The following is a 14,794-nucleotide window of genomic DNA, read 5'->3' as shown; positions in this document are numbered from 1 at the left end:
ACAACTTCCCAACAATGTTGCTGCTGAGAGAATGACTTAGGTAGACATATCTTAAGTAACTACTTACCAGTATTAATTAAAGAACTAATATTGTTGAATAAATTAGAGTGAAACTGAAGTTGCTCCTAAAATGAATATGCACATTTTCACTCAGGTGTACTCTGTATGTTAGTAAAGAAATGGATATTATTACAGCCAGTGCACCCACAACTCTATGGGCACATCCTACATGGCTGAGCACTTTTCCTTACTCACAACCCATCCTGACTTGCTAACCCCTGTTATTTGTAGGCAAGTAGGTATGAGATTCTAGGCTCATTTGTCTCTCTGCAAAATTCAAGGGACTAAGAATTTCCTGTGAAGTAAAGTCAAGCGTTAGACCCTGGGGGATACCTAGTCGATGATGAGAAATGGATGTCTGGATTCCCTGCCCAAACTTTACCTTGAACACGTAATAATGTCTGTATTGCAGCAAGCTCCTAAAGTCAGCCTTTTGTTTTTTATTTTTTCAACTTAGTGAAATGATTCCTACAGTTTACACTGTCATTAGAACCTATAAATTGAGAGTAGTGTTCATATGTATGAGTGAATTGATACTCCTTAGATAAGTCCCAAAGTTCCAGCATTATGTCTAAAGTAAAATTTGAACAGCTGCATCTGAAAGATACTGAAGTCTGACCAGCCATCTGTTTTCCTAGATTTATTGGTCTGCTCTTGATAAGATTTTATATTTTCCACAGCCGATTTTCTATTTAATAATCATTTTAGTGTGTACTTCCACAGAGAATTGATTTTCTTTCTTCATGTTATCCCTGACTCCAGGTTTCCATTGTGATCTTAAAAGCCTGTAAAACAAGTTCATAGTCACAGTTGGTGAATTTAATTTTGAAGATTAAACATGTCTCCTTCAGTTTCACTCCTTGGAGTGTCTCCTTGAGTTGATTTTAAGCCATAAAGAACATTAAGATGAATATATTATACAAAAGAAAAGCTTTCGTATCCTTGTTTTTATATGAAAAGAAATGGCATGTATCTACTGTTATTATTGCTTTCTCTCTTCTAAGAAAATCACATCCACACTTGACTTTTGATAATTCAAGCTGTCTAAGTAAAAGCAATAGGTTGCAAACTCATCAATATATTTTTAAATAGTTAAAGTAAAATGTAACTAACAAAGTTTGTGTGTTTCCCTTGTTTTGCATAATTATGGAAGCAGAGGGCATCCTTAGGCTCAGAAATAGTTATTAGATGGAGAAGGGAAATGTGGAATTAGGATGAAAAGGACAGAAAGGGAAAAGATTAGGCAACATTTTTAGAAAATAATGCATCAATAAATAAAGTAAATTAAGGTAAATATAGAGATATTGTGACACAACAAAAGCAGAAGTTTTATGTTTTAAGAGGTCATCTTTGATATTAATCAGTAAAGCTCCTATCATACAAAATTATTGAAAATATTTATTGCTAATAACATGTATAAAAATACTCTGGCCCTACTTAGAATGAGGTATTTAGGAACAGTAGAAAAAGTTGAGAAAATGACAAAGAATTTTGTCATGATAAAAATGTGTGCAAGGGTGTTAACTAGAAACCATAAGATGATTCAAAGCGTAAAGTGTCATTTATTCAGGAAAAAAAAGAGAGCATTAGGGGTAATTAGTTAATAAGTATTCAAGCATAGAGGAAGTTGCCACAAAAATAGTTGATATAGCTCGGCCGACGTGGCTCAGTGGTTGAGCGTCAACCTATGAACCAGGCGGTCACGGTTTGATTCCCCGTCAGGGCACATGCCCAGGCTGCGGGCTCGATCCCCAGTAGAGGGCGTGCAGGAGACAGCCAATCAATGACTCTCATCATTGATGCTTCTCTCTCTCTCTCCCTCTCCCTTCATCTCTCTGAAATCAATAAAAAATTTAAAATAAATAAATAAAATGGTATAGCTTTAGAGTATTTATTAAAGTTAGAAATAAAGAATTTTATGATGGAGTATATTGTATTAAAATGGGATGAATCCATGTGGAGTATCTTCCAAATATACTCAGAAATATGATAAATTTTAATCTAAATATAATAGTTTACTTGAGATCTTTTTTTGGCAAGAGTGTAGATTTAGTCACTGCTTATGAAAAGTTGAAAAAGACATGTGAAAAGTTTGCCTAATTAGCATTAGCCCCTGCAGTATATATAAAATTGGATACATTTGACAATACTTTTGTTGTTATTTTTCCTAGACTATCAATAAAGTACTGCTTCAGTATGCTGCGATCATATCAAATGATTTTAGTTCCTACTGTGATAAGGAAAATGTGGTAAGTAAAAATGTCTCTATTTTCATGTATTCCTCAGGTGAGAGCCACTTTTTCCAAGTAGTAAATAAGCAAGAGATATTGTTTTCTTTCTGTTTTCATACAGGATGATAGTTGAGAGGTATTGCAAGATGTTGTTTCTAAACTTCTCTAGTAGTCATGAGCTGGTTTCAAGACAGAATTCAGAGGAAGGTTGAGGGCAACTCAATGCCAGACAACTTCTGGTTCCATGATGATAAAAAACAAGACAAATAGCTGGAAACCCCCAGCACCGAAGCTGAGAACTAGCAAGTTAAAACTTGTTTAGTGTTGACACCAACTAGCTTAGCTTTGTTCCAACACTAAAATGAGTTTAATTTATTCTTTCAGTTTTCAAATACATTGAGGATTGTTCATGTAAGGAATGTTGCTGATTTGCACTCTGAATTTATTAATTTAGTTTTCTATTTTTTTGGATAATTGAACATGTTTATAAAAACCAAATCAAGGGGAATATCTGTAATACTCTCAACAATAAAGATTTAAAAAAAAACAAAAAACCAAACCAATATTGCAACTTAATCAATAAAAGGCATAAAGAGAAGCAAGATGAACTAAAGTGATTTGGAATATGATGTTTTTATGGTGAATGATGCACTCTTTCCAATTTACCATATGTCATATTAGGAGAAATATGTTGATAGCATTATAGGAATTTTTTTTTAAAAAAAAGCACTGAAAAACAGTATTTGAAAATCAGTAAAATTGTTTTAAAGAGGAAAACCATTCCCACCCTGCAAAAGATCAGTACTATCAGGCAAGTCTAAAACCTCTAGTCTGCTCCCTGAAAACTCGTTGACCTCTTGCTGACAGCTCATTAAGGTAAATCAGTTCTAATTTTTCTCAAGGATCCCGGAAGATTCTTCTTTCTTTTCAATTAATATGCTGCCAGGAACTTTATTGAAACTCTAAGATATCTCAGCAGATATCTCTAATTGCCATTGATTGTAAATAATCTAATAGGAAAGAAAGAATATTTGTTTATTGAAAACATATATTTTTAATGAAAGGATGATACATTTGAAAAGTAACATACTGAAGACCAAAACAGCACCAGAAAATTTCAGAAAAGATTCTGGTTTTATTAGGATAGCCAAACTGAAGATTTTGAAAGGGGTCTATGAATTGCCAAGGCTAACTCTGGTCATTCAGAAAGGAAAATTATTTTTGAAAGGCCCCTGCATAGTCCCACTTTATGTGTTAATGTTCTAGATTATATTTTATTTTTTTAAAAACTGAGAAAAAAATCATAAATCAGTGTTTATTGTGTTATTTTGTTTACTGTATATTTTATAATTTTTTAAATCAAATTTTATAAAGAAGAAAAAAAAAACCTTGCAAATATTACAGCACAGGAACTTACCGTTTTCTTTGCCTCAATGCTTTCCCCCCTAATTACTGATATCTTGCTTCTCATTAAGAGCCATGGTCTTACTTTGATCTTAGTTTTCTCCCTGGTGGGATTGCCCAAATCCAAGCCAATCTTCCCCCTCTGAAATGAAAATAAATATATCAATAACCTTTTCCCTATTGGGGGGAAAAAGTCTATTGGCTCAGTTTGTTGACTTTGTGTCAAGATGCTAAATTTCCTGAAAATGTGACCATACATGCTCTGGAAAGGACTAAGTCTACATCAAGTGGCTTTCAGTCGTGGCAGGAGATCAGAGTCATTTGTGGTGCATGTGGTTCAGCTTCCTGAACAGCGTCTATAGGAGATAAATAGATATCTATGTTTAAACAATAAAATATTTATGTGACTGTAATCAAGGGAATGGAAAAGAAGTTTAAAATTGTTTTCATAAATCGAAGTTAGGATGTGGTCACTTTAAGAGTAAAGTAAAAAGTTTTCAAAGGTCAGCAATACAGTTAAGGCAAAAATAAAATCTTTCCGCTGACAAGTGCTAACACCTCTCTGATGTCCTGTAAGTCCTTTGCATGCCTTTCTCTGATTCATTATTGGCTTATTTCCCAGCAACTTGAAAGATGCATCCATTTTTCTTTCTTTTGTGTTTTTCTTTCCCTTGGCTCTTTGGGATCAGTATGCAGCAAATAGTAAATTACTCTAGAAATATTCTGAATTCTCTTTTCCAATTATAAATTATTTCCTGCTGTTCAAAGGTCACATCTAGTCCTGTCACAAAGTGTTGCATCTTTATTGTTGTATTTCTGCCTTCTCAGAAGCAAGTCAAGGAACATGTTGTGAGCAAGTGTAAGGCGCTGTGCAACGCTCTTGAAGCAAAAGAGCAGAAAGAGGCACAGGAGCACATACAGTGCATTGAGGGTCAGCGCAGAGAGAGTGAAAAGCAACTAAAATGTAAAGCGAAACAACAAATGTCAAGTGGCCAAAGGATACAATGTAGGAAAGAGAAGGCTTTAAGCCGAATGATGGATTTGATTCAATTAGGCAGAGAGCCTAAATGAAGAGGCCTCATGCTAAGCAGAGTCACAGCATATGGCAAGTGCAGGTATTTGGGGGAAATAAGTTGCAGAGAGTTGGAGATAATCACAGTGCCATAGACGGAGATGAGAAGGAAACATACTTTGGAGCCAGATAATGAAGAGCCTTGAATACCGATGTGTGGACTTTGTAGCCTAAGAGAATCTATTTAAGGTTGTGTGTGTGTGTTTGGTTGTTGTTTTTTTATTTTAAAATTTCAGATAGTGTTTTGGTTTATAAACAAGTGAAATAAAAGAAAAAAATTAACGAATCTATTTTTCTTAAAATAAATCTTTAAAAACAGAGTTCAGTAAATTTCTAAGTATAAAATGCCATGATGTTAAGAATAAAAGAAACTTTAGTAGTAATTCTTCAATGCTTTATTGTCTGAGTATATTACTAAATTTCATTCTTTAAAGCAGTCCTTATACTTCCCTCTTCCATTTAGCTGTTAAGAAGCATAATCTTAAGGTACCAGAATTATTCTATTTGCCAAATACAGTAGGACTTCAGTGATAATTGTATACTCTTATATTTAAGGTAAACTCACTCAACAATTTAGTGTATGAAGGATTCTCACACTACTTGTTTTTGTTGCTTTATTTAAAGCCCTGTATACTGATGAACAATATTCAACAATTGCGGGTCCAGTTGGAAAAAATGTTTGAATCCATGGGAGGAAAAGAGGTGGGTATGTTTTTATGCTTGCATTTGCCAAATACTGACTTAGAGATCATTAGCAGCATATCTCTTTGCTATTCAGAGGTTCATAATCAAGTTTTACATGGTTTAGCTAAAGAACAGGAAATGATAGTAATCTAAAACCCAATTAATAACTGAGATGATTATTGTGTCCACAACAGAATATTTTAGTAAATATATTAGCAGTGTGAATGGGAGGAAGAAGATGGTCAATAGCCTGAATAATTATAAAGGCAGTGTTTATTAAAGTGCATTTTATTTTCAAAATTGAGCTGTCAGCTGTGAAAGTGTATACATTTTTTGGGACACCCTACATATAGTCATATATATTTACAATTAAATATAGATGCTAATGATCTGTAAGTTCCACAAAGTGCGGGGGTTTTTGCCATATTGTGCAATGTCACCTTGATATCAATGTTCTTTCTGCAATGTGTTTTGTGGCGCTGGTTGCTTTGAGGTATTGGTGGTTTAGTGTTCATGTCTAAAAATCTCTGTGAAAAATATGTCGTGTGCTGTGTCTGTAATGTGTCGTGTCTTTGTCCAACATCTTTGTCCTGCAATCCCATGAGCAGAAGAAGGAAGGAGAAAGATTCTTTTATGAGGTTTGTGATAGCAAGCATCTTATCCTTTCCCCGGCTGATTCCCCCCAAACCTAAAGGCCAGTGCACCTCCTCCTTACTCTCATTTGCTTGTCTGGATCAGGCAGACAGTGCAGTGCTAGCTCTGCACCTGCCTCTTCCTGGTGCCACAGCTCCTTTCACAAAACAACATGAGCATCTGGGGAGTGAGATGAGGGCTGGAGATGGTGCCAAGAGGGCAGTCACATAGCTGGCACTCTCCTCCCCCTCACCCCACTACCCTTCCATAAAAAAATCCCGCCCAGCTTGCGTGGCTCAGTGGTTGAGCATCGACCTATGATCCAGGAGTTCTCAGTTTGATTTTCGATTTCCAGTCAGGGCACATGCCCGGGGTTTCAGGCTGGATCCCCAGTAGGGGGCATGCAGAAGGCAGCAGATCAGTGACTCTCTCATCATTGATGTTCCTCTCTCTCTCTCTCCCTCTCCTTTCCTCTCTCTGAAATCAATAAAGATATTTGTTTTAAAAAATTTCCCAAGGGTGGTTAGATGTGGGGCTATTTCTGGTTAAGATTTTATTTACATTGCTCCTTATTGTGGTAAGTGTATGAGATATACATAAAACTAGCACGGTGCAGACAGGAAGAAGCACTCAGATACATGTGTGAAGCTCCAACATTGATGTGCTGTGCTCCCTGCCCCTGCAGACTCGGTCTAATTTGTATAAAATAACACTCCGTTCCCCAAACCTCTTACTGGTTTTGCACACTTTGAGAGCATCAGTCTCGTTATTAGAATTCTTTCACTGAATTAGAGGAGCACAAGTAATTAGGGATCATAAGTGGAGATCCCTTTGTAATTTTAGCGATGTTTTATATTCGGACTTTAAGTCTACTTACTGTTTTGAAAAGCAGTGAAGAAATTACTGATTTCTTGTGGGAAATTCTGCCTCCTTTTAGTGAATGTTAAAGACCACAAATCATTTATGGATGAAGTTATATTTAAAATGCCATATTTCCAGAAATTTCTCCTAATGCTACTACTGTTTTATTACCCTTTGTGGTTGAACTCTAATGAGAGTGATGTATCGCCAAGCTGTATATTAACCAGAAGAATCATACCTGTACTTAAAAATAAACTGTGTGGGCCAAGCCACTGGCTAACCAGAAAAGTTGTGGGATGGCTTGTTCACTAATCAAAAATGGGCTCATTTCAGATAAAGTCTCCAGCTTGAACTGTGCAGGTTTCACATTATAAATTTAATTCCAAATTATGACTACATCATGGGGCATCTTCTCACTAGAGAAAATGAAGATAGAAATACTGAGCTGGTGCCTTCTCCCTTCATAAGTCGGGCAATGTCAATTGCTAAATTCCTCCTGCATAATTTAAAGGGAAAAGTCAAATAAATGAGCGTCTAGCTTCTAACAGTATAATTTGATAGAGGGACAGCATGGACCCTAGCTCCGTTTTTTCCAACATTTAAATATCTTTCATCCCTTCTCCCCTTTTCTTTACCCTCCTCTGTTCTCCTGTCTCCCTTTCTACACACAGCTTCCTTCCTCTCATTCTTCTCCATTTTTATCTCTTGGAACCTGCTGCTAGGAAAAAAGCTTTGGGCAGACCCAGTTAGCATTGCACATGGGTTGATAAAATGTCAGGAGGAAGCAAGGCCTGACCCCAAGTCTGAGTGTAACATGCAGCCACCCAGACAGAAATGAGCTTTGTTATTAATACAGAATTATGTTAAGATTGCTCATTGCTACGCAGCCTCCTCTAGGCACCGGAATCTCAAAATAACAGGCAGAGGCCTTCCAATGCAGTTATCAACAAAAGGCAGTGTCTTAACTCGGGGCTTTTACAAAGATGAGAAGGATTTTAATAAGAATGGCACATTTCACCCTTTGGGATGAAAAGTATATGCAGCACTGAATTCGGGCTTATTGAAGCCTTTCAAGGTGATACAGTGTGTCCCAGTGCCCACTCCCAGGAACTGGTTATAAAACCTCTACTGGCCTTGCTAAGGGAAACTTCCCAGCCTAGATCTAATCCTTCTTTTAGGAGTTCCTTCTTATTTTTGTCCTGCCATCTGTGCTAGGATGTACACTTCTTGCCACAAGACTCTAACTAGCAAATGATCGCTTGTGCACTTGCTCAGAATAGTTTTTGATGCCCTGTGTTAATTAGCTGGCTTCTAAGGACGGTGCTGCCTGCCCCTCGTCCTGCCCGCGTCCTGCTGGCCGCCTGCAGGCCTGGCTGCTTGGTGCTGCGGCTCTCGGCGCGTTAGCCCGACCGCGGGTGGGGCAGCTGCTCTTTCTCTGCAGGGTGAGGTTGTGACAGCAAGCAGACTTCCCTCTGCAAACGGGAAGCATGCCTAAAGCCTTTTTGGGGCGGAAAGAGTTACTCTCTGTGCGGAGTCCAGGATGAAAACGTTGCCTAACATGATGACGGTCTTGGGCTGATGGTGTTGACAGTGGCTCCCGAAGCAGTCGCATGAGCAGTCGCTTGTTAACTGCATGCACAGCGTCCTGTGAACCAATGCTTGATTTAGAAAAAAACTGAAAGGAAAAAGCAAACCACTAAGTGTCTTCTCCTATAAAGTGACTTCCCAGCACGCTTTCCTGCATACAGACTAAGAGCATGTTTTGGCATAACAACTCTGATTACTCTAGAGGAGTTTCTGAAAACGTGTCGCACAAACCCCGAAGCAGAGGTAACGTTACCTTCAGGAATGAGGCTCAGAATCTTTTTTCAAAAAAAGCATCTCAGGTGATTTTTTATGTGCGTACAGTTTTGGGAATCGCTATACTGAAACAGATAGAATAGCCAGCCTGTGATATGGACTGACTTGAGGTAGAAGTTACATTTTTTATACCATAATCCCTTTATCACACAATAACAATAAAATGATTACCAGGTAATAATCTTCATTCATAGGTGAATGATTATGTTGTTATTATCCTATGAAAGCACTAACAGCTCAAAAGTAAAACAAATATATTTAGGTTTATATTATTTTAATAGCTTCATTATTTCATGAGTAGAACTTCAGCATGTATCAATTGCAAGTAAATACCTAGTCTGTATTCACTTTTTTCATATTGTTACGGCCTATGGAAAGGACTTAGTTGTATTTCCTTGATCTGCAAATCTAATTTGTACAAGTACATGAAAAAGAAAGTCATGTCATCCAAAATTTAATTTCAGGAAGTCATAATATATTCGTTATGAAATTCTACAGAACTTGTAGTAATTGATTTAGAAGAATTATAACGGCTGCACAAGCAGATGCCTCACTCCTTCACAATACTGTGCCTGTCCAACCTTCTTGAGTTAATTACCCCGAGGCCTGCTAACCTACTGATAGCACTTCAAGTTCTACAAGTTAGCCACTATCAAAACATTTAGGGGAAGTAGGGGGTTTGTGTACTTAGCTAAATTCTCTCATTCTGCCTGCCACGAAGGAGATCAATAACAACAATAATGTTATTCTTACGGATGTGTCTCAAAAATAATTAAATTTTTTGATTCATCTCATTGCAGTAATCTTTCCTGAACAGGGCCAAGGAATTTGAAACATTCAAACCCCACCTGTCCCAAAAATGTGTATATTTTAATGAGCAACTTAATTATTTTTCATTTCAGAGATGTATATCTATATTACTTTTCATTTTGAATGATGAATTTGATGTGTCACTTAGAAACTGCATCTGAGTGCCCAAAAACATATGCCTGTAGATGATTGAAATTCACTATAAAATCCTTTAGCCATATGGACTGCGTCTTCAGCTAAGCAAACCCTGAGCGGAGATGACAGAAATTAACTTCTGTCATATTTTACTTAGCACTATCCTCTCAACTTTATACTTGCTGGGCAATAGGGGATTGAAGCTCACTGCTTTATAGGAAATAATACTCCATGCCAGTAGTTCTTGAATTTGAGCATACATTAGAACTACCTGAAGAGCTTATTAAAACACACATTGCAGAATTCCATCCCCAGAGTATTTGACTCAGCAGGTCTGGGGTGGGGCCCTGTGATTTGCATTTGTAACAAATTTCCAGTGATGCTGATGCTACTGGTCAGGGGACTACATTCTGAGAAGTACTGCTCTCTGCTTTTAGAGCAGCAACCAGGTACTTAGGAATTGGCTCAGAATACCTCTTTGTCTTATCTTAACTGACCTACGTAATGTGTTTTAAATCTTAAGAACACATGGGATGCAGTTGTTTGAATGGACCTTGAGACAGCATGCAATAGTGCAGGCAAATATTTGGATTAAAGAATATAATATTCTCAAAATACAGATGGTCAATTTGCATAAACAAATATCCAGCTTTTTTTAAAAAAACATTCAGGATTTATGCTCACATTTTATATTTAATCATATTAAAAGAGGTGGTATAGTTGTAAAGAGGTTAAGCTTTATGTTTAGGTTCCTGATCTGTCTCACCTTTTTTTCCTAAACATAAATAGAGATATAATTACTAGTTGATACATTAACGAAAATCAATCTGCTGTTTTTATCTCTTTTGTAGCACTTGCAAAATAAAATTAGTAAAGTACTTCTTAGCTGTCACTAGATAATAAAATAGAATATTTTAACTAGTTGCATTATGTCTTCCTTTTTGTTCTAAAATGTCTCCTAAAACATTTTGCCAAGTTCTTCCTACTTAACTGAAGTGTCTATTGTTACCTACTTATTTTTACTGTATCTATAGGGGGAGCAGGAACTGAGATGAGAAATAAAAAGATTTAAAAACAAATGCCTTAGGCCTCAAGGAGCTTACAAAGAGCAGGAACTTGTAAAACAACAATTAGAGCAGATATCCCTTTTAGCGCCCATTGAAAGAGATATTTAAAAGCCCACCTCTTTAAGCATCTCTTCCCCTTGATTGCCTCACAGAAAACAGAAGTTAGAGCACTCTGAACATGAAGACAGAATCTATTAGTTCATTCAACACACATTTATTTGCTGAGCACCTATTATGACTATGAGACACCAAAGATAAAATAATTACTAAGATGTAGACCCCACCCTCAAAAAATTCCAAGTTTATTAATGGGGAGTCATAAAAGTTATTAGGTAAGGTTTGTTGGGGAGGACCCCCCCTAATACTTTCTAAATTTGAAAATACACTTCAAATGAAAGTTGTAGTTGTTATATGTTTTCTGGCAACAATTCAAAGAATAAACTTTAATCCCTTAGCCTTTTATTGTATAAATAAGGCTCAAAGGTGATTGTCATTTGGCTGAATGACAGTTGTTTTTAGTTTCATGGCAACTGATACAAGGAGAACTAAATGTTTGAAGCGCTGACCTTTTGTTTTATCATACTCTACCAAAGTATGCAGATATTGCTTGATTTCTTTCTCCTAACCATCTCCTCAGTTAGTTAACAAATAGGACTTAGTATCTCAAGGCATTTGGTTGATTTGAAGCACAGTGACAGTTGGATTTACTGCATACTCTCTTTAATTAGAATGAGAGACAGCCAGTGATGTCTTTCAACTTTTTGAAACCGAGAGATTAGAAGCATGAATTTATAGAACTGATACCTCTACTATAACAGTTCATTGAAATAAGAATAGCATAAGGAAAATGCCATAGTCTGCCTGTAAAAATGATCTTCTAAGTTCTTTGGGATGATCTCTCCTCAAAGGAATAAAAAAAGAAAGAAAAAAACAAACAAACAGGGCACCTTTGGTAGACCTGGGGTGTGTTTGTTTGCAGTTGACAGGAACCTATATTCTTTTATTTCTGACAGTGTACCATGTGATCTATGCTGAACACCATAGATCTACAAATTGATTTAAGGCATTTTAAAGAAATAACTCCTGCTGAAATCACTAGGGAATTTTTGCTAATTTCTCAATCATATATTTCTCAATCATATATTAAGTTGAGCCAGGCATTTTAGGATAAGTAAATTTTCAAATAGAAGGGTTGGAAAGAAGTGATCTTTTCCAAACAAAAGAAATAGCAAGAGCTCAGATCAGTTTATAAGAAATGGCTTGAAGTAATTCCCTGGTTGAAAGCCAGTAGGAGGGTAGCAGGTGCCAAGATCAGATTTGGCCTTTATTAAAACAACTCTAGGAACAGTTAGGAAGTTTAAATAGAAGAGGGAAAACAGGAACAAGAATACAACTTAGAGGTGATTAGAATATAATCTGAATGAGAAAAATTCTGCACTAGAAAAAGAGGAAGATAGGACAGATGGAGAAGACACTTCAGAGATACTATTAATTGTACTGGGTATCTAAGTTAATGTGAAAGAAAGAAGAGAAAGGAGTGAAAGATGACTTTCACAGCTCTGCCTTAAACAATTGTATGTTATCAATCAAATCAGAGACAATAAGAAGAGAAATAAGTTAAAGATGGGCAGGTAATAAGATCACTCTTTAATATGTTGAGCTTGAGGTCATCAACGTGGAAAAGGCTAGTAGGCCTGGGGGAATTTAGCCATGATGCATCAGGTATCCTATTAAAGCTGTAGATAATAGATTTGGGGGTCATTAGCATAGAGGTGATCATTGATACCATGGGTAAGAGTGTAATTGCTCAAGAAGAGAAACTATAGTGAAAAAAGGACTGTGAAGGGAAAATCGAAGGACATTAATATTTAAGGATAAAAGGAGAAGCTAATAAAAGATAGACAAATTATGGGCTGAAAAATAAAAGTGGTAGGAGAAGATAGTCTCTAGAGAAGCAAGAAAATAAAGAGCTTAGGAAACAGAGTAAACAACAGTATGAATGAAGGCTGGATAGGAAAATAAAGTCATTGCATTCAGTAATTAAGAGATGGTTGGTGACCTATATGTGAACATTTCAGTGGAGTGTCTAGAGCAGAAGCTGCACTACAGAGACTTAATGAGTATTTAAGAGAGAAGTATATGGATGCAACAAGTTTTACACTTAGAGTGTGAGCAATTTGAAGAGTAGGAAAGATATCAGCAAGAGGTCAATGAGAAAGTAGTCCCAGATAGGTTTGGTTTTTCCTTTTATTATTTGTTCTACTTTATATTTTAACATGTTATTTGAGCACATTTATAGAATAGGGTAATAAAAATAATGATGGAGGGATGGAAAATAGAAAGGGATATTTGATGAAACAAATTCCAGAAGAAGGAACCTAGAGCTCAAGTTGAGCGATATTTTCTCTTGGAAATGAGGCTTACTTTATCATTGAAGTAGTGGTGCAGTTAACATTTGTTGAAGGATTTTCTGCAAAAATTTTGAGGAGGGTGTGAAACATACCAGACTAATGATCCAATCTTGGACCCTGTGAAAATGAGGGCCATCGTCCTCCCTGATCTGTACTACTTTAGATAAACAAACAATGCAACCCTAACACTCATGAGCTGAACATGAGGAAAGGCCACCTAATAGCCTGTGGAAAAGAGAAAGGAAATGAGGTAGCGGTGAACTCTGTGGAAAAGGAGTGAAATTCACACTAAAGACTGTTAACTTCTTCCATACACTCTTTATTTTGGGGGGAGTTTGTTTTGAGTTATTAAAAGGGTTTAAATGCCACTTTCCAACCAACTAGTAATAAATCTAGCAAGACCTTAATGGTTGGTGTAACAATTGCTGTTGTAAGAGGCTGAAATAACATATACTCCCTTTACATCTCTTAGGGACAGATTTTGTGCTGGAAAACAAACATGCACTGTGGGTATGATTACCATATTTTTGGAACCAAACAAATATCAGGACATAATCTGACATGGTCTGGCAAAAAGACAAATATTTGAAATCAGGACTAAGTTGTAACTGCAGAATATATGGTTGCTAAGAAATGAAAGATTTCAAATGGAAAAGAATTCTATTAATAGTCACTGAGAAGTATCATTCCAAGGAGAAGGAGTGTTCTGGACATCAGGATTCTCTTTGAGGGAATCTGTGCATACCACTTTCTGCCCTTGCCTCCCTCCTCAAATATTTGGTAAATGCCTAGGCATGCAGGGCCCTAAGACACCTAGATAGAAAGCTAAGTAAGAGAGAGTTCCACCATGGAAGATACAGATTTATGAGAGAACAATTAGAAGAGAGTGTTGTGTGGGCAATAATAGTAAAAAGCACAGCTAGTATAGAAGTTAAAGCTACTAACTGCCTGGGGTGAGCAACATTTGGAGGAAGATTTGCAAAAGGAGGTGATAAGTGAATTGTCTTTTAAAGGAAAAGTAGAAGAGCCGTAATGACGAAGAACTTAGAAGATTCCTTGCCTGCTAGCTATCACTTCCAGACAAGTCATTTATGCTACCAAGGCTGGATGGTATAAAATATCTCAATGGTGTAAAAATTAGGTACTACCTATATATGACTAAGGTTCATTTTGATCTTGAGAACCACACTTTACTAGCCTAGATTTTAGAATTCTTAGACCTTTGAGAGTGTGGATAAAATCTGTTTTGGAAGTTTTACCATAAATTCAGAATTTGATTCAGTATTTTTACATTTTCATTGAGTATATTCCTCTTTACATGGAGCCATTTATTGTTTCTTTTTTGTCAGGCAATTAAGTTGTTCAGGTACACATGCTATCTCAGTTGCTAATTTAAAATAAATTTATTAACTGTGACTTTAGAATGCTTGAAATTTTTTTCTCTTGGCTTTTAATAATTCAATAATGAAACAGAAAAGGTGCAAGTTAATTTTGGTGTTTGATATCATATAACTTATGAACTAGGCTAAGATTGAAATCTTTGTGAAAAAAATTTAGGCAGTTTTT

General features: G+C 36.4%; 1 protein-coding gene across 1 annotated transcript in view; it reads left to right on the top strand.

Moving 5' to 3' along the window:
* UNC13C (unc-13 homolog C) overlaps positions 1-14,794 on the top strand; it is a 460,865-nt gene that overhangs the window by 370,356 nt on the left and 75,715 nt on the right. The window contains exons 22-23 of the mRNA XM_087821385.1: positions 2,232-2,309; positions 5,392-5,469. Coding sequence (XP_087677511.1) covers positions 2,232-2,309; positions 5,392-5,469 — 156 coding nt within the window. The remainder of the gene's footprint in view (positions 1-2,231; positions 2,310-5,391; positions 5,470-14,794) is intronic.

The sequence above is a fragment of the Miniopterus natalensis genome, chromosome 1 (genome assembly GCF_054644295.1).
Source record: "Miniopterus natalensis isolate mMinNat1 chromosome 1, mMinNat1.hap1, whole genome shotgun sequence".
Classification (NCBI taxonomy): Eukaryota; Metazoa; Chordata; class Mammalia; order Chiroptera; family Miniopteridae; genus Miniopterus; species Miniopterus natalensis.
This window is presented reverse-complemented; position numbering and strand designations above follow the sequence as displayed.